The 27524-nt window shown below is 51.1% G+C and overlaps 2 protein-coding genes across 2 annotated transcripts; both read right to left on the minus strand.

Annotated features, from left to right (window-relative positions):
* Positions 1-260: 260 nt before the first annotated feature.
* Positions 261-13656, minus strand: TFR2 (transferrin receptor 2). The gene is made up of 18 exons (XM_016217866.2): positions 13601-13656; positions 13107-13356; positions 12821-13007; positions 8185-8325; positions 7995-8106; positions 7790-7912; positions 7273-7389; positions 7002-7141; positions 6464-6627; positions 5510-5629; positions 5011-5093; positions 4866-4929; positions 4709-4776; positions 4544-4620; positions 4374-4458; positions 4060-4287; positions 3578-3718; positions 261-1043 (listed from the first exon to the last, which is right to left on the minus strand). The coding sequence occupies exons 1-18, from the start codon at positions 13631-13633 to the stop codon at positions 759-761; spliced, it is 2418 nt and encodes an 805-aa protein (XP_016073352.2). The 5' UTR covers positions 13634-13656; the 3' UTR covers positions 261-758.
* Positions 13657-15422: 1766 nt separating this feature from the next.
* On the minus strand, positions 15423-26742 carry ACTL6B (actin like 6B). Its single transcript, XM_016217751.2, has 14 exons — positions 26718-26742; positions 26181-26257; positions 25810-25975; positions 25407-25507; positions 20986-21083; positions 20234-20328; positions 20062-20168; positions 19268-19357; positions 19050-19111; positions 18824-18938; positions 18605-18685; positions 18414-18509; positions 18121-18207; positions 15423-15503 (listed from the first exon to the last, which is right to left on the minus strand). Exons 1-14 carry the CDS (start codon positions 26740-26742, stop codon positions 15423-15425), a joined length of 1281 nt encoding a protein of 426 aa, XP_016073237.1.
* Between the last annotated feature and the right edge of the window lie 782 nt (positions 26743-27524).

Raw genomic sequence — 27524 nt, forward strand, 5'->3', positions numbered from 1 at the left:
AAAATGGCTTTGTTCTTGCTTTTTGAACAAGAGGCCCTGCATTTTCATTTTGCACCAGACCTTACAAAATGTGTAGCTGTCCCTGGTCCCAGGAGAAGGTATAGAGCCAGTCCCCCATTTCACGGTGGTCTTTTGGAGAAGGGCCCTCCTTATTTCCTCAGGCAGTTTCCTTCCTTACATAATGAAACATCTCAGTTTTCCCCATGGAGACAGCATTCCATTTGCATGCACTCTGACCTTCTGCTCAACCCTTCCCTAGGTTTTAAGTAAGGGATGATTGGGTGGGATGAGTGTGAGGAAGCATAAAAATGCTTATAAACAACAGATGCCTAGGTGGTTTATTTAAGTCCAAACCCCAGCCCCTCCTACCACAGGCCACGTGTTAGCCATAGGCATGGTTCCAGCCATCTCTCTCACCAAGAGAGCTGGCCATGTCCCATGGCCTAGGAAACCTTCCAGAGTGGTCTCTAGGTGAGGTGCACCTGGCTCCTGAAGGGAAAGGGGTTGTGACTGATGGAGCAGATGCTACTATCTGATTAGCTGACAGTATGACCCTCCCTTTCCGAAGGCACTGCTCAACTAATCCTACACTGTAGGGCCAAGGGTGTGTGGGTATTTTACACTGGGCCCCTAGGGAGATGGGAAGGCTAATGAGAAATCGGTCAGCAATGAGAGGTGTTGCACAGTCACCCAGAAGCCGCTGAGGTGGGGAGAGCAGGAGTTCTTGGCTGGGGGTACCGGCATGTAACCCCTCCCCCTCAGAAGTTGTTATCGATATTCCAGACGTCCCCGCTTAGTGCGTTGGCGGCCCCCTGCAGCGTCCAGGTGAGCAGGGCCAGCTGGCGCCGAAAGCGGCTCTCCTGGAAGCCCAGGCCAGGCGCCAGCCCGGAGGAGGCAGCCCCCAGGGCCCCAGAACTGGGGGAGCGCAGCAGCCGCACGTGGTCCAGCAGGGCACCCAGCGTGTGATCTCCGCGGCCCAGGAAGATGTGGCGGAACGGGGAGTCGGCCGGCGACACGTACTGGGACAGGAAGTAGAACTCCACCTGAACAGAGGGGGGGGTCACATCGAGGCTGGGGTTTTGTCCCCGAGCAAAGGCTGAACAACAATTCCAAACCAAGATTGGAACCTAATACTGGCTTAATAAATGCGATTGAGCAGCTTCTTTAAGTCCCACCTCCCTCTGGCCTTCCAATCAGGACTCTGTGATGTCACCAGTAGCTGGGTAGGATGCATCCTCCACCGATGTTTTGGGTTCACTCCCTCTCTTTTTATCCCTTGAACCTCCAAATCTGCATCTAGGTCTTCCCAACCTTCTCTTCTCACCATTCACTTCCCTGCTCAAAGCCCCAGAGAACAGTTTATTGTCTTGCTGTTCCTCACTTTCCCACACCCCTCCTATTGCTTGACCTCTGCCAATGTCCATAGCCCAGAGTCAAAGGTCAAGGGGACAGCCCAGTCCTAATGAAGTGCCTGACTTTGCCCTCATCCTCTGACTGAGATGCTGTTCGTCTTTCCTGAGATGGCCTTGCTGCCACCCCAGTTCTCCTCCCACCCTTCTGCCAGCATCTCTGGTTCCTTCTGCTCCCACCTGTGGGCAGACCCACGGTTTGACCTCTGCCTTCTGCTCTTCTCTTTACCTACAATCCAGTGTATTTTTTTCAATCCTGGCTGCATGGTTGAATCACATAGGTGGCATATGCTGCCATCTGACATCCTCTCCCAGAGCTCAGTCATCACTAAAATTATTCTCTCTTCAGGCCATTGACATTCTGGCCAAATCCTTCCTAAAACTCCACTTTGCTCACATCATCTCCCTGCTCAAAAACCTTCCTAATTTCCTTGATGCCCAGACCCTAAAAAATTCAAAATTCTTATCTTGGTAATTAGGGTTCCCCAAAGCTGCTCCCTAACTCACTGTTTGGTGCTCCCCTCCCCTCAGAGTCTCTGCAGGGCCTCTGTTCAGGCTCTGCTGGTCCACACACTGCTCACAAGGAGAGTCAGGCCCCCTTCCCGGCCCTCGAACTTTTCCTGGGGCTCCACCCTGAAATGTCCTCTTTGTCTGCATCAACTCAAGTTCTGTCTGTTGTTCAAGACCCATGTCACACTCTGAAGCAGGGGTCAGCAAACTTTTTTCTGCAAAAAGCAAGACAGTAAATATTTTAGGCTTCTCAGGCCATAGTGTTTCTGTTGCAACTACTCAACTTTGCTGCTGTAGCACAAAAGCAGCTGTAGACAATATGAAAACCAACGAGCATGGCTGTGTTGCAATAAAACTTCATTTACAAAAACAGAAGGCAGGCCAAATTTGGCCTGCTGGATGGAGTTTACCAACCCCTGATCTAGAGCCACGAAGTTCCCTGGGTCTGGCCTAGCCCTGTGTTGTAGGATCTGAAATCCTGAGTCTTTTCCTCTCCAGCCTAAGTCTGATTCCCTTGATCCTTTACACACAGATGCTTTTATCCCTTGGGGGAAGCTTCAGGAGTGGGGTAAGGGGGGTGTCTTTTTGTGTACCTGGAGTCTGGCACAACAGAGGTTAAAGCAAGATCTGAGAATGAGAATGAACCATGCCCAAGCTCTTGTCTCACCACAGGGTCACATGTCTCAGCGGGGGGTACAGAGGGAAGGGGAGAAGGAGAAATCAGAAAGGGGGAAAGGAAGAAGATACTGAGGAGAAGGAGAGAGACCAGGAGAAAGGAGCAAGTATGAAAGAGCAAGAGGGGTGACTTTATGAACAGAAAGAAGAAATGAGTGATGCCAAGGGAAACGGACAGGACCCAAGCAGGAAAAATGAATGGGGAGAAAAAACACAAGCCTGCAAAGGCAGACATGTTCTCCCAAAACTGTGCGTGAGAACACTCTGGGTTCGTGTTCACCCGACACTCAATGAGTATAGTCCTGGTTATGATTTTGCCCTATAGACTTTTTCCCACTCTCACAGTCTTTACACACCCATTTTCTGAGACAATGGGTTGCCAGGTTGATTTCTTGGGGTGAGGAAATGGAAAGAAGAGGGGTGAAACTGGAGATGGGGTGCAGGTTGCGAAGCATTAAAGCTAAGCAGGAAGGATTGGAGGGAGAATAAGATCTAGTATTACTTTCACATGACACCTCCTCCAAGCAGCCTTTCTGGGTTTCATGCATCTCATTGCCAGAGGGAAGAGAGCTCTCCCCACTCTGAATTTCTTAAGCCTTTTGTACCCCCAGGCCATAACCCTGTGCCTCTTGTACAGTGGACCATTGTGGATAAGCTTTTGTGGGGGACGGGGCTCGGGAGGCGGGCGGGGGGCTGGGGGAGGGGGGAGGATGTGTCTGTGTGTTGGGGAGGCGGGTGAAGCGTCCCAGTCCTGCCATATTGGCCAGGGAACTGTAGCCAAGGGACTGGCCCTCCGTGTCCGTTTCAACTCTTAGCGGGTCCTGCCTCAGTGGTCACTCCAGCCTGGCCTGTGAGCAACGTGCGTCCAGGCCTTGAAGAGTCCCGAGGACAGGGATTGAGGGGAGGTAGGGGAGGGACCAGGAGTCCACGGGGAGGAGCTGAGCGGAGGGAGGCAGGCGCACGCGCAGGCGCGGGGCGCTCACCCGCATGATGCGCACGTTGTACATGCGCGTCAGCCGCTCGTCGCTCTCCTCCGAGCTGTAGATCTCCTTCCGCAGCTTCTCGGCTGCCCGGATGTAGTCCCCTCGCGCAGAGTACACCCACTGGAGGGTCAGCCCGCGGGCCTGCGGGCGAAGGTGCGGGCTGGGGCCGGTGGCAGGGGCCAGGGCCCAGCCTAGGACAGAGGTCAAGGGGCTGGGGGAACGGGCTGGGCCTGGCCGGAGTGGGGAGGAATAGGGGGACAGAATGCTGGGGCTTAATGAAGGGGGAGGGAAGACCCGTGTGGTTAGGGGTGCAAATCCTGGGGACTTGGGAGGGGCTTCGGTGACTGGGGCAGGAGTGAAGGGGCCAAGACAGGGAGGAGGGTGGGGGAAGGAGCAACAAGCCCCTCTGGCCTGGGTAGCACTTTAAGGGGATATAGTTCCCCCAAACTCCAGAAGCCTTGAGCTGGATTGGCATCTTGGACCTTGAGGTCCCCAGAGAACTCGTTGAGGCTGCCGATGTGCCTGAGGACCACGTCCCCGTAGCGGCCGAAGTCGAGGGGCAGCAGGTGATCATGGCTGAGCCGGATGAGGAGCTGCCCTGCGAGCTGGGCCACAGCGTGGGCCACGGCTGGTAGACGGCCCCGCAGCACCTTGTGCAGGTTCTCATATGTGTCGTCCTTCGTGTGCAGGAACGGGTATGCCTGGCCATCCTGCCGGAACAGGGGTTGCTGGCTCAGGGGCATGGTGCAGATGGGTTGAGGGGCAGCTGCTCTTGGGCCGGGCTAGGGAGTCTCACCTCCACGAAGGAGAACTCGATGGCAGGAACCCCCGCAAAGGCAGTAAAGGAATAGGCACTGCTATCCATGGGCAGTGGCTGGATCCTGGGGGGCAGGTTAGAATACTGTGAGTTCAGGCTCCTCCCAAATCATCCAGAGCTTTCCTCCCTCCCACCTTGCCCTGACTTACACCTCTGCATCCCAGCTGTGATTGCTGAAGGACACCTGTTCATAAAGGGTCTGGCCACTGTGGTTAGGAGAGTCCACCTGGGCGCAGGGTGGGGGGCACCATCAGGCTCCAACCACACCCTGCCCCTAGCTTCCCTCCATTCCCTAATCCTGGCTAGACTCTTGCCTGCTTCAGGATGTTCTCGATGAGGCTGATCAGAAGGGGGCTGGTCTTGGCATGGAACTTGTCATCCCCTGTAGAGAAGGAGGCCAAGCTCAGGGCTTGGTCCCAAGGGCAGGGGTGCACCTGAGGGGGTCCATGTGGTGGCACTGCCCCTGCTCACCCAGCACGGCATTGTCCAGGCTCACATAGACTACGGCTTTGAGATGCAGCAGGCTGAGGTAGCCCTGTGGGTGAGGGGTATAGAGTATGAAGCCCATCTCCACTTCTCCCCACTGCTTGGTTACATGCCCAGGACCCCACATTACCTCCAGCCACTCCGTGGAGCCCACACTGCCAAAGTCACCTCCATCCCAGCTGATGAAGAGAAGACTTCTTCGAGGCTGGAAGCCTGAGGACCGAGTGGGGAGGGAGGATGGGCTCAACTGGGGACCAAACAAAGACCCCCTCATTGTCTTCCTCTGTCCTGGTCCCCTGGGGTCTCTCCTTTCCTTTCATCAAGTCCCCAGCCCAGCCCATCTCACCTGGGTCTGCCCTGACTCAACTCTAACAGCAATGGAGATGGTTTACATACGGAATCTCCTGTTTAATCAGTAACGAAGACCCTGGACTGTTATTACTTTCACATTTAGATGAAGAAATGGAGATGCAGTCACTTGCCCAGGGCCACGCAGATATGAGTGGCCAGGTTTGGAGCCCCGGTCTGAGTGGCCACCCCTCAGCCTGTGCTGCTAATTGCCTCTCTACCCCATCCTGAATCAGGCCACAGCCCTGGCTGCCAGGCCCAGGTCCAGGCCCTGACCTTACCATTGCTCACCATGGAGGAAAAGGTCCGCACTAGCTCCAGCAGAATGGCAGTTCCCACAGCGGACTTGGCTGCCCCAGGGCCCCACGCATCCCTCTGGGCCCCAATGACAACATAGTGATCTGGGGGAGGAGATGTTTGGAGTCCATCTCTTACCCTGTCAGTACCCAGAGCTTCTCCCTCCACCTTGGGAAGACGGGTGCTCACAAGGCCTCACCACCATTTCTCCAGGCCCCCAACTAGTCTCTATCTCAGTCCCTCACATTTCTGCAACCCCTGCTGTCTCTAAAGAGTGCCCCTCCTCCCCTTGGCCCTGCCTGGATAGCCTGCTCCTTCAGTGAAGTGCCTTGGGGTCATTCCTGACTCCATTACCTCCCAGGTCAGCCATGTCCTGCTCTTTGCCAGGTTTTCCCCTTTTAAATCTCTATCCCTTCTCCACCTATACTCCCACCACAGCATCCTCATCTGAGCTTCATCTCAGGGCTCCCTGTGCCATTCCCTCAATGATTATAGGTACCACACTCTTCTTCCCAAGTTGCTCTTGTGATCACTGTCTTCAGCTCAAGAGCCCACTTTGATTCCCCACTGCTATCCACATCTAATTATGCTTGAAAGGCTCAGCTACCTGATCTGACCTCCCTTTCATGCTATAACATCACCCCTGATGCTTGTTCACCTCCAGTACTAGACAACTCGCTACTGCACAAAATGGCCCATTCTGTCTCTGGGCATGTTGGACCTTGAGGTCTCACTACTACCCTCCAAGGTCCCAATTCAGTTGCAACTTGCCAGACTCCCTTCCTGCTAACCCTTGCCCCACTCTCCACTTCAGCCAAAGCTGCCTCCCTCCTCTGGGCACCACTCTGGTCCACTCTCCAGGACCTCCTGCTCCAGTCCCATCTCTAGTCAGCATTTATAAGCAGTTCCCCTTCCGAAGACTGGGCAAGCAAGCACACCTGGCTCTGATCGGCCCTCGATGCAGCCAAAGATGTTGCTGATGGGGGTGGATGCCTTGTGGTTATTGACCCCTAGTTGAAGGCCTGGCCCAGGGCCCAGGTGATAAGGGGAGCCTGGGAGCTGCCCCTGCCATTCCTGTGGGGCCAAAGGACCTTCAAGCTTCCTGAAGAGGGGTGGGACAGAAAGGGTTGAGAGTAGCAGAGAGGCTCAGGCTATAAAAAAGCCTAAAGCCCAGTCTTCACTCTTTCTCTCCCTCCCACTCTCTGGCCCCTGCTCTCTGTCTCTGCACCCTGACTGAGGGGGCAGTGCAGCCAAGGCTGCCTTGGAAAGTTGTGCAGGCTGTGTCCTGCTCAAGGGTGCCCAGGGGAGGTGGGTGTGATGTCCAGCAGGAGCTCTACTCACCAAACAGTGGGCCCTGGCAAGAGGCTGTGCCTTCCCAGGAGAGCCACCTTTTTCTAGTTCACCCAAAGGCACCTTATGAGCTAGCTGCAGCCTACCTCTCCCTGCCTCTTCTCCTGGTCCCTACACACCCCTCACCTCAGCAGGAGGGAGGCAATGTCCGCACTGATGGGCTGGGCTGGGATGCTCGGAAGGCCTGAGGACTGGACTGGAGGGAACTGGGTTTGATTGAAGGAAGGGAAGCCAGGCGTGTAGGGGTCCCCAGTTCCCAGGTGCACCTGTAGGGTGAGGGGTGCCCACTCTGAAGCTGTGGGCTAGGCTCCCAAAAAGTGTGCCAGCCCTATTCTGGGCAAGATGGTGCAGCCCCAGGGCCATAGGAAAGCACTGCTAGCTTTCCCCCCAGACTTACATGTCCATACACAGCCCGGTTGCTGGACAGGCCTGGCATGTGTGGGTCCTGGGGGAAGTCGGCTGGGTCTGGATATATGAGTACTCCTCCTGCCCCAAAGTCCTGTGCACTGGCCACCTAGGGAAGGGAGGGGCTAAAGGATTCTTTCTCCCAGAAAAAAACAGATTTATAAGGACAGGAGAAGCTTTGTGAAATGATACGGCCTTTGACCTGCAATTGTAGATCCACAGAGAGGCTGTGGGCACCACCTGGCCATCACCTTTGCTCCCTCCCACAGTGTCTTGGCAAACTCAGACCCTACAGTGCCCCACGTTCTCCCGTTTCTGTTCCCCATTCTGAACCTCCTGATTTTGTTCCCCGCCAACATTTTCTTACAACCCACTTTGTTCTTTATTTTCTCCCTCTGACAGCCTCCTAGAGCTTCCCTTGTGCCACTCTCCGATCCTGGGGTTCCCCAGCCCGCACCCACCCCACTGCGCTCCATTTCACCCCATAGCCCCCATCCGGGAACCCTTACCTTCTGGGCAAAGCTGATTACCCCCAAGCGCACCAGCAGGAGGCGCCCTGCCAGCTCCACACCCCTGATCCGCAGGTACTGCAGGTCCTCCGGCCGCCCATAGTGGGCGTACACCAGCTCTCCCTGAGGATGCAGGGCGGTCAGGCGTGCCCACCGCACCCCTCCTCTGCCAAGAAGGAAAGGGGACGTGGCAGGAGGCCCTTACCGAGGCATTGCCCGTGGCACTGTAGGGACAGTAGACGTCCGGGTCCTCCAGCGGCAGCTGCTCCCCGGGCCTCCCGGCTGCATCGACCCATTGCAGGGTGTTGGGGTGAGCCCTAAGGAGTGAGGGTGGTGAGCGTCCCCTAACCCACGCGCCCCACCACCGCCGCGCCCCTCGACCTCCACGCACTCACCGATCTGGGAACTGCAGCCCCACGTAGTGTGTGTCTGTCCACACATGGTCCAGCTTCTGGCGCGAGAGCGCAGCGCGGATATCCTGAGCGAGCGCGGCCATCCCAGCTGAGCCAGCAACCCTTTCCCGAAGGCTGGTTTGCCTGAGTGGGGAGAGGTGGGATTGGGGCACGGGAGGGGAGAGGGGCCCGGACTCCTGGGAACCTGGAGGCAAGAAGGCGAGGAAGGATGCCAGAAAAGTGGGGTGGCTTTGGGTCGCAGGCAGTGAGGGGCTCCTAAGACTGACACTGACCCTCCCATCACCACCAGGGCTGTGACCCAGAGTCTCCAGGACTTCCTTATGCTTAAAATATTAGTTGCCAATAAGGTTTCTGCCCACCATCCCTTAGGTTCTTCCTGGTACAGGCCAAACTCCAATCCACTGCCCCCTTCACACTTATGCACACTGTTCTGTGCTCTGCTCCACGCATGAAAACACTTTTCTTCCAAAGGGCTAACTGGGCAGAGACAGGACCCTTCATCTCCCCCATCCTCCACCTGGGTGTCAGGGAAACACCTTTCCCCAAGGTTCCCAGTGGAATCCTGGAGTCACTTGTCTGTCTCCTTGGAGACCTCACCCTGTCTTCTTCCATAGTCACCTCCTATCTAGCAAGCCTATTGTCACCTGAACTCTCCCTGTTCTTCCATCTCACCTCTGCCGCACCCCCCCCCCCCCAACAGGCTCCACAGCCCTCTCCATGGCAAACAAACTCCTCCCTCTTCAGGGCCATCACTGAATACCCCTTCTACCCTTTGCCTTGGCAGAAACACTGCCCTCCCTTGAGAAGCCAGGTCTCCTGTGGGAAGCCTGAAGGTGGCCTCAGGTTCGTGCACCACCTGGGCTTAGGGTGGAGGCAAGCCCCACTGCTCACATTTCTGACCACTTCTCCTCTGGTAAAACTCTTTCCTTTGGAGCCTGTGCCCTCCAATTCTCCCATCCTCCGGCCTCCTCACTGCTGTTATTGTCTAGCCCAGTAATTTTCAACTGGTGTGCCGCAAGAATTCTTAAAACATGAAATGCCTGACTGTTTAGCCAGGGGCACTAAATAATCTCTTTTCCCCTAGATTGTCAAACTAAAAAATGACAAGAGGGAACACAATAGCCTCCCAGTGTGAATGAATCAAAATTATTCCCATTTTTTGGATCAGATCTGCAAAAATTATGTTTTTTGGTGTGCAGCATAACTTTAGTAATTAGTTTATAGTGCCATGAGATGAAAAAGGTTGAAAATCACTGCTCTAGCCAATCGGTCACTTGTCTACTTTCATTGAGAACTTTGGCATCTGGTTTATTTTCCTCTTCACACCATGATCCACTAAGCTTCTGCACTGCTTCAGAACCCACATGGATGTGCACCTTAGTCTCAGTCACCACCCTCTCAGCTCTCATGAGGACTACTGCAATCCATGGTCACAGTGGCTTTCTCAGTGCCATTTTTGCCCCCCCCCCCCCCCAGGAGCTCAGTTGTCTGTTTGAAGCTGCACCTATTGATGAATTCATAGGAAAGAAAAGGGGACGCACACTGGATTCCTGCACAGCAATAAGGAACAATAAGCTAGATATATACACTGCACTATCGTAGACCTTGAAAACAGGCTTAAAAAAATTATCAAAATTAAAAGCAGCCCTGGCCGGTGTGCTCAGTTGGCTGGAGTGTTGTCCAGTTATACCAAAAGGTGGTGGATTCAATTTCTGGTCAGGGCACATACCCAGACTTCAGGTTCAATCCCCAGTCGGGGCGTGTGCAGAAAGCAACAGATCAATGTTTCTCTCGCTTTCTCTCTCCCTTCCTCTCTCTAAAATCAATTTAAAAAAAAATTTTTTTTTTAATTCAAAGCACACACGAGAGATTGCTATTTCTGAATAGTAAGTCTTGGAGTGATTTTTTTTACTTTCTTTGTAATATTCCATGTTACTTAAGTTTAAAATAATAAACATATAGCATTTTACACAAACATTGTTTTGAAAAAAGCTACATATGCACACAAAGCATGGCATATATGACAAAGCTACATGTGTATTTAAAGGCACACATTGAATGCATTAGATGAAGTACTTATGTGGGAGGGGACTGGGGAGGAGTGCTCAGGGATAGGGAGAGAAAATTAAACAGGAAAGCCATTTCACTGTCATTGACCAATAAGGATACTGTACTATGGTCTCAGGGGTATGATCACCTCCATTCCTCGCACCTTACCTTCAAAAAATCCCTCACCTCAAATTTGACCATGATACTCTATTGTGAAACTTTCTAGCTCAGACTCATTCCTCTTAGAATAAAATCCAAACAAGTTCATGTAGCCAGTAAGGCCCTTTTGCCTTAGCACATCCACCTCAACAGCTGCATGGACTTTCTTTTACTTTCTCCAATAGGGCACCATCTTCCTGGCTCAGACCCTTTGCACCTGCTGTTCTTTGGCCTAAAGTGCTTTCCACCTTCTCTTTGCCTGGTAACCAACTCATCCCTCAGATCTCAACTTGTCACTTCCTCAAAGAAGTCTTCCCTGACCCCCAATCTAAATCAGGATCCCTGGGTTATAGTCATTCCTCGAATTCTTTACTTTTCCTTCAAAGCGTGATCCTGGTAATAGTTGTGCAGTCATGAATGTGATTGTTACTTTAGTACTGATTTCCTCCAATAGACTGTAAGCTCCATGAGGGCAAGATCCAGACTGTTTTGTTCTCTGCTATACTGCCTCCAGCTACTTACCCAGCACCTGTCACATAGTAGGTGCTCAAAATATTTGTTGGATAAATGAATGAATGAATGACCTCACCAATGTCACCTCCAGTCCAGCCACCAACTTCCCTGGCCACACCCTGGATGTTGTTATTACCCAGAACTCCATCTCCAGAATATTTATCTATTGAGGATTTACCTACTGTGTACCAGGCACTGTGGTAGGTGCCTGAGACTCCAAGATAAATAGGGCAGAGTTTATCAGATAAATCTTAAAAGCTCCAGAATCCCACTCTCTCTCTGACCAGAGCTTTTCATTTTCCAGCATACTCCCTGACCCTCACTATACCTGCTCTTCAACTGCATTGAACACTCCAGACTGTCCAATTTCTCCAAGCCTATCATCAGCTCCTGGTTTCTCTTCCCTTCCCCATCCAACCTAGAGTCACTTCATTGCTTTCTATTCTCTTGCCTCCCTGCCCTTTGATGGCATCCACAGCATGACACCCCACCCCTAGACCTGTCAAACCATCCATCTGCTCAGCCTATACCTTGACTGCCAAGTGTTGCTCAAGAAGATAAAAAAGCCCTACATGTTGTTGATGCCACAGATTTAAGGTCTTTCGCAAGGCAGATCCAGTGATATGAAGAGTGATCAAGTTTAGTGTTGCTCTCATGAAGAAAAGGAAATACATTAATGCAAATTAATACATAAGCATAAGAACAATTAAATCATCTTCTCAGTACATTCTGAAAAAATATTTGAAAAAATTCCATAACTGTTTCTCCTTTCCTGATCACTTTTTTAAAAAATCCCAGTAAGCTAAGAGTAGAAGGAGACTTTCTTAATTCGCTTTTTAAAAGCTTTCCAGAGTCTGCAGCAAAGTTCACACTCAATGACAAAGTATTATAAAAACACTCCTGCCCTGGCTGGGTAGCTCAGTTGGTTGGAGCGTTGTCCTGATACGGTTGTGGGTTCGATCCCTGGTCAGGGCACATATAAGAATCAACCAATGAATGCATGAATGAGTGGAACAACGAACAGATGTTTCTCTCTCCCCCTTCTTCTCTCTTTCTAAAATCATTTTTTTAAATTATAAAAAATAATTATACACACACACACACACACACACAAAGTCAGGAAATAAGTAAGGTTATCTACTGTCACCATTACCTAAACTCATGTCCTCTCCAGTGCAATAAGAAATGAAATAAAAAGTATCAGCATTGGAAAAGCAGCTATATGTCTCTCACTGTGTATAGCTTATATGATTTTGTACTTAGAAAACCCAGGAGAATCCACTGAAAAACTATTCTTGACCTAAAAGAGGGCTCTTGGTGGCCTGACCTCTTCTGTGGACCTACCTGGCACCTCCTTCCCAGTAGGGAAAGGTGACTTCAGCAGGACAAAAGAGGGTGGCCTACTTGTGCTGTGCTGCAGGCCTGCACACTCTGTCCCGATGGTTTCTCTCATAACGTAGATGGGGGGAGGTTTGCTCATACAAATGCATTTCCTTGCTTGTTTTCCCGATTCCATAAAACACCTCTTCTCAGATCCCCTCAGAGCTCCCTGTTGCCACAAGTCAAAATCCAAGCTCCTCGGTGTGGCATTCAAGACTTTTGGGAGGTCTGTCCCACCTCATATCTGGATCCCTCTGTTCTCATTCAGACAGTGAGCTCCCGCATCTCCCAAGTGTGCCACCGTCAGAACCTGAGTCTTCTGCAGGTTCATCTTGGGAACTGCCCATTCTCCTCTCCTCTAATGCTTGCCATCCTTCCCAGCACCACTGAACAGGGAGGCCAGAGAGGTAGGTGGAAGGACTCAGAAGGGAGACCATGACACGGGGGTCCTGGGAGAGGAGGAAAAGAGGTGGAGTCTGAGAGGATGAGGGTTTTTAAGGGCCAGGATGATCCTTACCTGATGGTGTTCTCCAGGCTCCCCTCCCCTAGGTGTCGTAGGAACATGGCCTGGAGGTCACTCCAGTACAATGTGCCTTGGTGGGAGTCCGGGCCCAGATCATAGTTCGCATCCTCGCTGACCACCAACACATCGTTCCCGCATGCTTGGCAGGATCCTCGGAAGGCCACATAGCCCAGAAGGAAGGCTGGCAAGTGGCAAGATGGAGATTCTCCTTGTGCCCTCTCCGGACCCCAGAAATCTCCCCCAGCCCAGCCCTTCACTGTGGGGGCGGAATGACTCTCACCCCCGGTGAAGATCAGCAGAGCTGTCAGGACCAGGTACGGAGCAGCCCTTCGTCCTGCTGCTGCCCAGAGTCCGAGGTTTTGCCGCCCTGCTTGAGAGCCCAGGGACTCAGGGCCCCTCAGCTCCATGGAACTGAAGTGGGCTGGTGGATCAGCCACCTCCTCGTCTTCCTCTTCCTCCTCTGGGCACCCCTGTTGGGTGCCTTCCACATGCTTGTAGATGGTCTGAGAGGGTCGTGGGGACAACCTTTTCTGTAGGGGGCATGGTGGGCATGAGGTTGGGGAAAGAAGTGTGTGGGGCAGGGAGGCACCTGGCAAAAATAGGGTCAGTGACTTTGGGGTGCCAAATGAGCACAAGGCAAGGGAGAGGGTCCTGAGAGTCAGGTTGGAGGGGAGAGATTGAGGTGGGAAGGGGAGGGGACAGCCTTGGGGTTTGGAAGGGCTGAATGACCTAGAGAGGAGGCCTAAGGTGTCTCCCAACCCCACTCAGTCTTACCGCTCCCTGGAGTAGACCCCAAAGCTGCTCCATGCTTGTGCCCCCTCCTGAGTCTTGCAGGCTATACCCCACCCCCAATGATAAACCGTTTGTGGGAGCCTTGTGAGGGCCCCTTATCAGCCCTAGCAGGCAGCCTGAGCTCTGGCATTTCTCACCACCTCCCCCCCGAGGGTGGGGGAACAGCCCTGGCCTCTGGCCCCCCAGCCCAGGTGAGAGGAGAAGGGGTTGTACCCAACCCTGCCAATCCTTCCACAGTTTCTATCCAGTACCCTTCCTGCAAAACAATCGATTTTTGACCTTGGACAGACTTTGGCCTCCCAGTTCCCGTCAGGGGTGGGTGAGGGGTACTGATGGCTGGGGAGGGCTGACATATGGATGCCCTTACCCCTCTCCTGCTTTCACCCCTCCAAGTGTCCTGGGGACCCCTTCTTAGGTCCCCACCTTGAAAATCTCTTTCTCTCTTCTTCTGGCTTGCAGGCCCAGTACCCAGGCCCTGTATTACATTAGTTGCCCTCTCTGGATGTGGGCCTTCAGCTTGGATCCTAAGCTGAAGGTGCCCCAGTAGTGTGACCTGGGGGTTTGGTTTGGCCATGTGGGTGTCTTGTCTCATGGGAATCAGCTGAAATGAGGGCTTCAGGCTCCTACAGGTGCTGGAGAGGGAGGGGCATGAATGGTAGCACATGGTCAGGCAAGACCAGGGAGTGCTCCAGGATGGAAGTCCTGGGGTCAGGGGCCTGTTGATCAGGCCCACCAGGCATTGGTGGAAAGAGTTCTGGCCAAAGTGTGGACAGAGCTAGGTGACTTTGGACAATTCATGGTCCTCTTTGGACACTTCTGCCTGTTTGGTAACTAAAGGACTTGGAACACACAGATTTCTACCTCTATTAGATCTGGGACCCCAGTAATACATTAAGGGCACAAACCGCTAAGTTTTACCCACATTTTCAGGCAGGGGGCGCAGATCCCCAAGCCCCGCTGAGGACCCTAGGACAAGTTAACTCTGGAATAGAAGGGCTCAGTGACCTCGCGTGAGGGTCACCCTTGGGAAACCTCAATTACTGCCCAAGTTGGGAGCGAAGTTCTGAAATGCTGGGGCTCACTAGTGCCCTAGTCCCTGCCCCATTCCTGTCACCGCCGAGCCCCAGGAAGAAAGACCCTAGCGTAGCCCCGGCTCACCGCGGCTGCAGGTCCGGGGGCGCCTCGTGCAGCCTCGCCTGGAGTCCGACGCCCCGCCCCCTCCAGGCGCCGCCCCGCCCCCTCCAGGCCCTACCTCTGACCCCTCCCACTCCTGCCCCACCTCTGGCCCTGCCCTTGCTTCCGCCCTTCGCTGGCCTCAGCGTCTAGTGTCCTGCAACCGCCCCCCACTCCAACTCGGCTCCTCGCTGGGCGACTTGTTGCGCGACTCTGCCGGGTCCTCGCTGAGTGATCCTCCCTGGATCGCGGTCCCTTTCACACCTGAGGCATCCGTGGCTCCTGCGCCTCTGCCCCGCCCGCAGACCTTGCCCCGGTGTCCACCGTGGGATCACGAATGGATGTAAGTGTGGCCCTCCGCTCGCCAACCCCTAGACCCTTGCACCCACTCCCCACCCCCAAGGAGGCCAAAATTTATTTTTCTTAAAACATTTTTACTCCTTTCAACCCAGAAACATCACAATCTAAGAGGATGAGAGGGGCGAGGGGGAAAAAGGGGGTTATGGGGGGAGGGAGTGTTGGGGGTCTTCGATCTGCTCGTGGGGAGGCGCGGCCAGGGAAAACTTCTCCTCCCTTTTGCGTCCCCTCCCCCCCACTGCGGGACGGGCCTGTGGGTGGGGAAGAGGAGCCCTCAAGGGCACTTCCGCTCCACGCACTGCTTCCCGCCTTCTTCGTATTCCTGCTTGGAGATCCACATCTGCTGGAAAGTGCCCTGGGTGCGGGGGACGACATCGGCGGTCAGGGAGACCCTGAAGGAGCGGGGGGAAGCGCCTCCCCACATTCCACCGTACCGGCTCAGCCCCTCAAAACCCTCTTCCTGGCCTCCCCCGCTTCTCAGTCCCACCTCCCTCCCGCAACGACCTCCCCAACCCCAACCTCAACCCTCAACTCCCCCCATCCTCTCGCCAACCCCCTTCATATTCTGGGTGCGAACACCCTTCCTCATGTCGTTCAATTTCAACCATAATGTTGATTCATTCACTCAACAAGTATGTATTGCCTGTCTGCCCTGGGCCGGGGCTGTTTTTGAGCTGGGTGGTGGAACTTAGAGCCCCAGGTCAACCAACAAGCACCCCAACAACCTCCCCCCACACACACCCCCTCATTCCTCCTCCTCCAGCATCCTATCACTCCATGAGGCCCTACAAACTGGTGAAGTATTCCCTCATTCCCAAGAAAAATCTTTCCTCCATCCTCACCATTCCTGCACCACCTAACTTATGATGGAGTTGTCTCCACTTGGTGCCCCACTCCCCTATTGAAACTTGCCCCTTGAGAGTCTTCTGCACTGGGCACCTCAGACTCTCTCTTCTCTTTGCTGGTTGCTCTGTCTCTGCGTGAAGGTTGGTGCCAGTGTCCATGGTTCTGTCCCTTTTTCTTTCCTTGGTTCACAGAACTAAGCTTCCTTGGCCAGCTCATCCACTCCCTTGACTTCTCTTGAGCTAAAACCCTCCCCTCCCCCAGTTTCCCTTTTCCCCTGCAGATCTCACAGCTGAGTAACAAAGCCAAATACTCAGCTGTCTTTTGGATACCTCTTCCTGAGTGTCCCTCAGGATTTCAAACTCAACATGTCTTTATTATCTAGTTTATTATCTTCTCCCAGGTCTGGCCCAAACCTGCTTTCATGGTCTTTCTTGCCTTCTACACTAGCACTGTCCAATAGAGCTGCCACTAGCCACATGTGGTTATTGAGCACTTGAAATGTGGCTGGTCCGAATTGAGATGTTCTATTTAAAATACACACCGGATATTGAAGAGGAAGTCCAGTAAAAAGAATGTAAAATATCTCAATCATTTTTATATTAATCATACATTGAAATGATACCTGGATATATTGGATTAAATAAAATATATATTCTTTAAACTTAATTTCACCTGATTCTTTGAACTCTTAAATATGACTACTAGAAATATTTAAGTTGCATATGTGACTCCTTCCCTCTTGCTTCCAAATAGTGTCCATATTCTCTCAGTCAGACCTCTGATAAGCTCCCAAATCCACCCCCTAATATCCACTCTTTTGTCAAACCCCAATCACAATAGAGATCACTAAGTCAAAGTGAGCTTCCTAAACTATAATTCGATTGTGTCTGCTCACTGCCTTTGGCCTTGCTTGCCTCTGCCCGTGGTCCAAACACCCTCTCTCCCTCTTTGCCTCATGAGGTTTTACTCAGTCTTCCCATTTCAATTTGAATGCTCCTTACAGGCCCTTCATTATCCCTGAACTGGATCAGGTCCTTCCTTAAAGGAATAACCTCACACTTTGTGGAGACTTCCTGTTTAATGGTCTTGGCCTTTAAACTGTCCCTGCTCATGGAGGCAGGGACTGTGTCAGGCCGTCTGTCCACTTCCAGCACATAGGAAGTCTGCAATAACTGCGGCTGTCATGCTTAGCCCCAAGCTAACTTCAGACTGTCAGCCTCCTGCCTTTCTGACCCTTGTTTCTGTCGCCCTGGGGGCTCACCCTCTAGTGGATGCCCTCCTCGTCTTGTCATGGCTCTGATGTCCCCTCTGTGTGGCTGACATCCTCCAGATTCAGTGTGCATCTCCAGCTCCCTGCTCAACATCTTGCTTCTGCCCCAGCAGCAGGCCCAAACTGAACTCACCACCTACTGCCTCACACCTACCTGCCTGCTTCCCTCTCTAACTGCCCCTTGCTGTTTACCCCATCCCCACTGCAACCCATGATTCCAAGACAATATAGCTTCCTTCCAAGGTCCCCTTGTATCCAGCTCACACCCAGATCCTTAAAGACATAGTCTTCTTAAACATGCCTGTGACTGTCACCTAGCCTTGCCCCAGTCCTTCAGTGTTTCCTCTCTGCTGAGTACAATGGGTACCTCACCCTGGCACACAAGGCCACCACAATCTCATCCCAACCAACCTCTCTAGCTTCCTTTCCCTTTGCTCCCTGATTTGTGCCCTGATGGAACATTAACACTTCTGACTGCCATTTCTCAAAAATAAATGTTTGTTGCCCGGCCGGGCGTGGCTCAGCAGTTGAGCATCGACCTAGGATCCAGGCGATCGGGGTTCGATTCCCGGTCAGGGCACAAGACCGGGTTGTAGGCTCGATCCCCAGTCGGAAGCGTGCAGGAGGCAGCCGATCAATGACTTTCTCATCATTGGTGTTTCTATGTCTCTCTCTCCCTCTCCTTTCCTCTCTCTGAAATAAAAAAAATATATTTATAAATAAATAAATAAATAAATAAATAAATAAATAAATAAATAAATAAGTGAATGTTTGTTGACTGAATAAATGAGACAGGTAAGGTACGGGGCTGCCCCTTTCCCACAGTCAGAACCAGGCCAGACCCCCTCCCACTTACCAGTGAGGCCAAGATAGAGCCTCCAATCCAGGGGCTGAATTTGCGCTCCATGGTGCTGTTGCTGGCGATGAGTTTCAGCCGCATGCTCTGGGGGAGAAGAAGGGCTGGGAGAAGCAGATGCCTGGGTTCTGGGAAAGGACAGGGCTAGGGGTGGGGAAGACTGGGAAGCCACGGTGTGTGGTGGTCTGCTCTTACGGCCAGAACACTACATGTTTGGGAAAAAGGAAGGACTTGGTCCTGAAAGGCTAAACCAGGACTGGAGTCCAGGGCCCTAGCTGGGGGTGGGCTCCTACCGGTGGGGTCTTCTGGGAAAGCTCTCGATTGAGCCTGTCAGTGAAGCCCTGAAGCAGTGTGTTCCCACCAGTGACAATGACACTGCCGTATAGGCCCTGAGAGCAGTGAGGAGGAGTAAGTAGGGGAGGGCTGTTCCCTGTCTCCCCACTTCTCCTGGGCCCCTTTGCCCAGCCGCAGGCTCAGGCCTCACCGGGCGAATGTCGATGTCACACATGCCGATGCTGGTGGTCACCACATGGCCCACACCTAACATGGTGTTCCCCGAGAGGCCCTGCAGAGAAAGGTGACCTGGGCTTTGGGCCCTCTACCTCCTTTCCCCAGATTCCTGTGACCCTTCCCAGCTTCTCCCACACCTCGGCATCTGGGGACCTCAGCCAGCCCCACAACAGTGCCCTCCAGCCAGCCCAACCTTGACATTGGAGGGATCAAACAGGCCCTCAGGGATGCGGAGCCGCTCAGCACCGTAGTCTGTGTTGTAGCCATTGGGCATCTCATAATGCACTGTGGGCATTTGCGCAGCCACCCTGCCCAGGAAGGAGCAAGACTTTGTCCGGGATGCTCACAGAGGACCAGACGTCCCCCATAAGCCCCAGGCCTGCCTTCTTTCCCACCCCTTAGCTGTGGGCCCCACTCACTGCTCGTCGTAGGGAGAGTCTGAGACCTGCAGCACAGAGGCCTGGAAGTCCTGGATCACCTCCTGAGAACCCAGGGAGGAGGTGAGGGTTGGTCACCCCCCTCATCCCCTCCTTCAACCCCATCCCCCCTACAGGGCTTGTGTCCCTTCCCCTCTACTCATGGCAGGGGACTAGCAGCTAGGGAGGTGTGTTTCAGGGGATCATCTCCAGTGCCTCACATTGCACATGTAGTTATGCCAAGACTTGGAAACCTGGGGTAGCTTCTCCTTCTTCTTCCAGTTTGGGGGGGCGCCCTCCCGTACAGGTTCCTGTGGGGGCACAGCCTATGAGCATCCTTCTTCATCCCACACTTTCCCAGCCCATCCTGACTGCACCTGCATTCCTAGCATTCGATGGCTCTGCAGCTAATAGACACTGGGCTCTACTCTGTGGCCCACAAAAGGTGTTTCACTCCCTGTTAGAGGAGAAATAGTGGGGAGACCCTATCTCCAGGTATGTCAAGCATGGAATGGGTACAGCTGATGTGAAAGGCCTGGGTCAGAGAAAGCTGAGGGAATAGGGAATACAGTGGGAGACCGGAACCTTGAGGAAACAGCCTTTACTGAGCCATATCCCATGGGGCGGTCCAGGGCAAACCCTTGGGTGCAGTGTCTCATTTGACACAGCAACCCTGTGCACTGTTATTCCACTTCACAGGGGAAGAAAATGAGGCTTGGGGAACTTCAATCTCATGCTCTGGGTTGCACAGCTCTTACATGGTAGAAGCAGACCTTGAAACTGAGTCTACTGGACCCCAGAACTCACCACACTGGCCCTTCACATCCTGCTACCAGCTGGCTGTGTGACCTAGGCCACATCCCTCAGCCTGTCTGGATCTCTGATGCCTTGATTGTAAATTGAGAAACTGGACCCAGGGTCCTCTGGGGGCCCTGCCGCTCCCCACTCTTATATCTAATGGGATAGCGGGTCAACAGACATAAGGTGAGTGCCCAGGATGCCCCAGAGGCCCCACCTTGGCCGCAATCATGTAAGGTGGGATGATGTCAATGGCCATTTCTTGGAAGAGCTCCCGACACTGCATGGAAATGAAGTCCCCTGCCAGGGGTGACTTGACGATGCCTAGAAGGGGAGGGGTGTCAGAGCCTGGCCTCCCAAGGCACTCCCAACCTCGGCCGAGGCCCCACCTTGCTGCAGGACGTAGCCATCGTGCACCGGAATGGCCGTGGTGTGTGTGGCCCCACTGTCCAGTACCAGGCCTGTGGAGCGTCCATTTGCAAAGCTGGCATGGGACAGGTGGGTCAAAGAAACAGCAGCAGCAAATGAGAGGGCAGGGACCCAGGTCTGACCTGGTCACTCTCTGCTATCCTGATGTCCAGCCCATTCCCAGTCTGCAAATTTCTCCTGGTTTGGGATCCATCTACTGGAGGAAGGCTGCTGAGACCTCTGTCACTTTTTCCCTGTCTAAATTACATCTTCCTTTATTCCTTCCTTCTGAGCTCCCAGCCTCTCTTTAGTCTTGGTTTTATGTCCCATGGGATCCTTGAAATTAAGGGCCATATTGCCCCAGTGCATAGCACAGGGTTCAAGGGAAGGCAGGCCCTTAAAAAAATAAATGCTGATTAGCTGTTTGGGAAGGAAACTCCTCAGTGTCATATACTCCTCCTTCCTCTCTCCAGCCCCAACCCCTGCTGTCTACTTAGGCCAGCTCTCTATCTCTGCTCAACCTGACCCAAGAAATGGGAAGTGGCTGATGATCTGGCCACCCCAGGGTCCAAGGTATTTAGCCCACAGGGGTTTTCTGTACTAATGGTGTTCATGAGGGTGTCTGCCCTTCCAGAAACTTATCTCCATAGAATCAAGCCCAACCCCCAGCTCAGCATGCCACACACCCACCCTGGCTCTCCACCCAGGCAGAGCAGCTCGACCCAGAGGATACGCGGTGAGCACAGCTGTCTTGCATAAGAAGAAGGCAGGGATGTTGTACTGTTCGAACATCAGTTCTGTCAGCTTCTCCCGCTTGGCCCGTGTGTTCCACTGGGGAGAAAGTGCAGGGGAGGCGGGATTCAGAAATGGAGAGGCACAGACCCATGCCCATACTTAAAAATACACAATTTTGACTGGGGACAGAGGTCAGTCCCCTTGACCCACACAGACCTTTAGAATGTGAGAACTATAAAGAATTTTAAAGATCACAATCCGAACCCAGCTGAAGAAACAAAACTCAGAAAGATAGTGACTTGCCCAAGAACACATGAAAAGCTCTTGCTAGAGCTGGGACTAGAGTCATAGTTTCTTGACTCCTGGCCCAGTGTTCTTTATTGTACAATATACACACTTCAGGCTCCTCCAGCCCCCAATACATCTCTTTTCTTCCCCAATCTAATAATTTCAGAGTCAAGAAAGCTGGAGATATTTCTGGGTAAAAATGGTGGATTGAATACAACCATCTAATTTTATTCCCTTCCAGGATCCCAGCAAAACTGTAATCAAAAGGCAATTTAAAAAGACATAAACCCACAACATTGTGAATGTATTAAAAGACAAAAACCAACAGACCCATAAAAAGATGCTCATTGCTGATGGCCACTAGGGAAATGCAGATCAAAAGCACAATGAGATACCACTTCACACCCACTAAGATGATAATAATAATTTGAAAACAAACAAACAAACAAACAAAAGCCAGGAATTAACAAGTGTTGGAAAGAATGTGGAGGAATTGAAATCATTGTAAGTTGCTGGTGGAAAACTAAAATGGTTCAGCCACTGTGAACAATTGGCAGTTCTTCAAAAAGTTAAACATTGAATTACCATGTGACCCAGCAGTTTCACCCCTAGTTATAGCCCCAAAAGAACTGAAAACAGGTACTCAAACAAATCTTGTACACAACCGTTCATAGCAGCACTATCAGCAATAGCCAAAAATGAAAACCACCCAAATGTTCATCAATGGATGAATAGAAAAACAAATTGTGGTATATCCATACAATGGAATATTACTCAGCCATAATAAAAAAATGAAGTACTGATATGTACTACAACATGGATGAATCTCAAAAACATTATGCTAAATGAAAAAGTACAGACACACAATATCACATATTGCATGATTCCATTTCTATGAAAAATCCAGAATATATCCGTAGACACAAAAAGCAGATTAATGGTTGCCAAAGGCCGGGGGCAGGGGAAGTAAAGAGGGGCTGCTTTATGAAAATGGATTTTTTGGGGGAGTAATTAAAATGTGTTGGAACTAGATAGAGATGATGGTTACACAACATTGTAAATGTATTAAATTGTTAACATTTTAAAAAGGTTAATGTTATGTGAATTTTAGCAGAGAGAGAGAGATGCCCTCAAGGGTTGGGAATAATGAAAAAGGAGAAAACAGGAACATATATTCAAAGGTTGGAGGTCAGATAGGTGAGTGGTAACTGACTTAACAGATCCAAGAATGCTGACTCATAAGCCAGTAATGGAAAAAACCAGGAACAACCTGTGTTAAATTGTAGAATCCTAACAGGACTCAGGAATTGGTAGTTTCAGGTTATCTCTGGAAGTGGAAGTGAGGGAAAGCTAAAATAAAATTGTTTAAAGCCATTCAAGTAACAGATCCCTAAACTCTTTCCCCAATTCCATATCACTGGGCTATTGCCCATCTTAACCTCAACAGAAAACTGAAAGTTTACTCTGGACAAAGTAAAATGGATCTCTAAACTGATGAGACACCTGACGCAATTGGGAGTGAGGACATCATACTTAAAATGGGAATTAAGTAATACCATGCATATAGAATGTGGTGAACATCAGCCCTATTCTCTCACTTGGCTTTCAGAATGGGGATACCAAGCCTGTCTTTAGGGTGGAAGTCTTTCCTGTGGGTTACATCAAAGATCTAAAGATTCCAATGGTCAGAGGCTGCCTAACAAACATTCCAGTCAGAGAAACCTATAGCAAAGGTCATAGTCAACATGTCTCCTACCCCACACAGCTTTCTATCAGCGTTTTAGTCCCCATCTTAATCATAAGCAAACAACCAAGGATTTGCATAAATCTAAGAAAAACCTCTAAAATGAGATAGAGACTCCCCAAAAAGGGCAGAAAAAAGCAGCTTAGAAGAACCAAAGTTAGGCAAGGACACGAAAACTTTCAAAAAGAAAAACAAAATTTATAATCTCCTTTATGAGGTAACAGATGATATTGCACGCATGAAACAAGAATAGGATGCTCTAAAAAGTAACATTTGTGTAACAAAAAAAGAACTCCTGAAAGTTAAAAATACAGAAGTAAAAATAAAAAACTCAACAGAAGGTTTAAAAAATAAAACTGAAGGAATACCTTGGAAATTAGAGGAAAAATTAAAAAGGTGGAAAAGATACAAAAATTAGAGAACCAGTTCAAGAGATGTAAAATCCAAATGATAAGATTTTCCAAAAGAGAGAACAGAAAATTGAGATAATGTAATTTAAATTACTGAATTAAATAATTACTGAATTGTTTTTTTCAATTACTGATTGAAAGATATACATTTCTAGATTGAAGTGACATACTGAGTGTCTAGAGCAGCAATTTCCAACCTTTTTCATCTCATGGCACACATAAACTAATTACTAAAAATCTGCAGCACACCAAAAAATATATTTTTTGCTGATCTTACAAAAAAAAGTGTAATTTTAGCCTGGCCGGGTGTGGCTCAGGGGTTGAGCATCGACTTAGGATCCAGACGATCAGGGTTCAATTCCCGGTCAGGGCATGTGCCCGGGTTGTGGGCTCCATCAATGACTCTCTCATCATTGATGTTTCTATCTCTCTCTCTCCTTCTCCTTTCCTCTCTCTGAAATCAATAAAGATATATTTAAAAAAAAAAAGTGTAATTTTGATTCATTCACATCAGATGGCTATTGTTATGCTGGCTGCTGTCATTTTTTAAAATTTGACAGTCTAAGGGAAAAGAGGTCAGTACCCCTGACTAAATAGTTAGAAATTGCATGTTTTTAAATTCTTGTGGCACACTTGTTGAAAATTGCTGGTCTAGAGCAATGGATGAAAATAAACCAATAAAATAACGTGAAATTAGAGAACACTGAGGACAAAGTGAAAATTCTATAAACTTTCAGAAAAAAAAACACTACATCAAAGGATTAGAAATTAGATGTTTTTAGCCTTCTGGATGGCAACAATAGATTCTGGAAGACAATAGAAAAGTGCCTTCAAGATTATGAAGAAATATGATTTCCAATTTGGAGTGTTATACCTAGCTAAGCTATCAATGCAAGGTCTCAAAAAGTTTTCTTTCTGTGACTTTTCTAAGGCAATTACTGGAGGATGTGCTCCATGAAAATAACAAAGCAAATCAATAAAAGTAGTCAAGAGATACAGGAAACAGGATTTTTAACACAGGAGAGAGGCAAAAGGATTCCCTAAGATGATGGTAAAGGGAGATGTCAGGATGATAGCTATATTCTCTATGTGTAGAAGCCAACCAGTCCAAAGTGGAGGAAATCAATGGATTCTTGGAGAGATTTCTTCAAGAAGATGAAACTGACAGAATGCCTAAAGGAATTAATGTTTTGAGAAAAATAAATAACTGATGAATAATTTAGGGTCACACTATTAAGTAGATAGAAAACTATGCAAAATAAAAATCAAGACAATTTTCAGTTCTAGGGAAAACAAAAGGTTGTGCAGGAAAGGAAAAGTAACTATAGTTTATTGCCTGGCTCAGCCCTTTTTAGCATACATAATAATAACGGTGTAAATACTGAATATTGGCCTTTAGAAAACCTAGAATACAACATACTTAAAGGTGGGAATAACAAATATGTGTGGTGTGGGCTAGGGGAAGGGAGGAAAGAGAGCTAAATGCTCATTTTTTATAGTTGGAAATCCATAGATAATACCTAAAACTAAAAAATCCACAAGCAGCAATTTAAGTGTGTTAGAGATATGAAAGAAAATGACAAAAAATTAGCTAAAAGAGAGAAGTAGTTGCCTCTGGAAAAGGGAAATGGAAGGAAGAGGGTATGAATGGCAGGGTTTTTTCTTAACATACTTTGTAAAGAAAATTGATTCTTTATGTGCGTACATAATATTGACTAAAATTTAAGTTAAAAGGCCAAAAAAAGGACTTTACTAGGGGGGAAAAATGTAGATAAGGCTGACTGGGGGAAGGGTGAGTGGAGAGAGTAGGAAGAAAGAGAGGGATGGAGACTAAACCAGGGAGGAAGGAAAGTGGTTGAAGATGTGGTTAGAAGGAAAGTCTGAAAATTGAGGTGGAGTGATTGATGGGAAGTGGCTTGAGGAGAGAGGTGAATGGTGGGCCCCTCAGTTGGACTAGGGGCTGGATGAGGCACTTACCGGGGCCTCCGACATGAGCACTGGGTGCAGGTTTGGCTCAGACTTGACGTGTTTGCTGTAGGTGTGATCCAGGATGGCACGGAAGCACTCCCAGTCCTCGACTGGGGCCAGGAGACCAGCAGGAAGAGATGAGGTTGGGCAGGCAGGGGTCCAGAGACAGGAAGGAAAGGAAGGGGAAAGACCAAGTCCAGGGGAGGGGAAATGAGATCAGCTCCAGTGGCAATCCCCCCTTCCCAGGTATCTGGGAACTGGGCTGGGAACTGGGCAGCTGTGGGAAGCAGTGAAGGGATCCCTGGGACTTGGGTAGCTGCAAGGAAGACTCCATGGGTGTGGGGTGCTGTGTCCTGGACTGTGGGGTGGGCTCCAGGTCTGTGTCAGGAGGCAGTGGGTGGGGGCCCCTTACTCATGCCATTTTTGAGGGGTGACATGACCTCTGCTCCATCCCGAGGCACATGCAGGGCGTTGGTGTCGATGTGAAAGATCTTCCCTTTCTTCTCTTTCTCCCCCTCCAACTCCAGCCCGCCCCCCTCCTCCGCGGCCAGCAGCCCCACTGTGGTAGGGAAGTCAGCCTGGAGGGGTGAACCGGTAGGGAGAGGGGTCAACCTCTTGCCCCTGTCCAAGCCCTCGGCAGGGCCCTCAGCCCACCCCTGGGTTTACTTCCCACGTTCCCGCACAGCAAAGCTTCTCTCTGGGCTGTGAGAGCCCTGGGTTCCTGGGAAGCCTGGAGGGGAGTCCGGAGGCCCTAGGATTTGGGAAGGGGGCTGAAAGGCTCACCTTGGGGCAGTCCTCCCCAGCGTATCCCGCGCGGACTGAGAAGGAGCCAATGTCAAAGACCAGCGCCCCCACCTCATCTGTGCGAGGAGACAGGCGCATGAGGAGGTCTCTCCCAAACTCTCTCCCCCTGGATAGTTCCGAGGAGAGGTCAGGACAGGACCACAGTCTCGCCACCTTCAACACTGGCCGGGGCAGTTGGGAGCTTGGCTTAGAGTCCGGGGTCCTGGGAGTGGGGGTCAAGCTTCCAGAGTCCCTTCTCGCCCAGTGGCCTTGTTCAGGCCACTCTCCTTGCTGGCAAGGAAGGGGCCGGAGCCGGGCAGTGGTGGGTTGAAGGGTACAGAGGCTGGGCCGGGTGCGAGAGTCCCGGGAATAAGGAAGGTAGGAGTGGCGCTGGACCCAAGCCCAGGGATGGACCTGCTCTAGCGCCGAGGTGACAGGCCCCGGGATGCCCAGAGCTTGGGTCGCGCCGGTTCGGGGCGCAGGGCTGCAGGTGAGGCCTCGCCAGGCTTGAGAGCCCGAAGCCAGAGGCTCGCTCACCTCCGCCGTAGACGCCCCCACTCATAGTGCCCTCTTAGCGCTGCTCGTGGCCCGTGGGCGGCGGCGGGATCAGCACCGAGGTGGCCGGACAGCTCCCGGGATCCTGAGCTGGGCGGGGCGCGGGGCGACCAATCGGGAGGCCGGATCCCCCCCCGCCCCCAACAACCCAGCGGATTGGCTACGAGGAGAGACAATAACCCAGCCTGGGGCCGCTGCTTTAAAGGTACAGACACCGCATCATTAGGTGGCCGAGTGGGGATTAGCTTGTGGTTAGCAAGGAGGATGAAACTGGCCCTAAAGGATAGGCAGGCAGAGAGCAGGAGTACCCAAGAGATGGAACCATCTGGGGACCAGGACGCTGCAGGGTGACTGCTGCTGGGGCCCCTGCTCCCTTACCTGTGCGTTGTTTTTTTAAAAATTGATTTTTGGAGAGAGAAAGGAAGGGAGAGGGAGAGAGAGAGAGAGAAAGAAACATCAATGTGAGAGCAGAACATGTATCAGCTGCCTCCTACACGCCCCCTACCAGGGATAGAGCCTGCAACCTGGGCATGTGCCCTGACTGGGAATCAAACCAACAACCTTTGGTGCATGGGACGACGCCCAACCAACTGAGCCACACTGGCCAGGGCTGCTCCCTTGCTTTTTAATTTATTTATTTTTAAAATATATTTTTATTGATTTCAGAGAGAGGAAAGGAGAGGGAGAGAGAGAGGTAGAAACATCAATGATGAGTCATTGACCAGCTCCCTAGCCTGCAACCTAGGCATGTGCCCTGACTGGGAATCGAACCCTGATCGCCTGGATCTT

This window comes from Miniopterus natalensis, chromosome 3, assembly GCF_054644295.1.
Source record: "Miniopterus natalensis isolate mMinNat1 chromosome 3, mMinNat1.hap1, whole genome shotgun sequence".
Lineage (NCBI taxonomy): Eukaryota > Metazoa > Chordata > Mammalia > Chiroptera > Miniopteridae > Miniopterus > Miniopterus natalensis.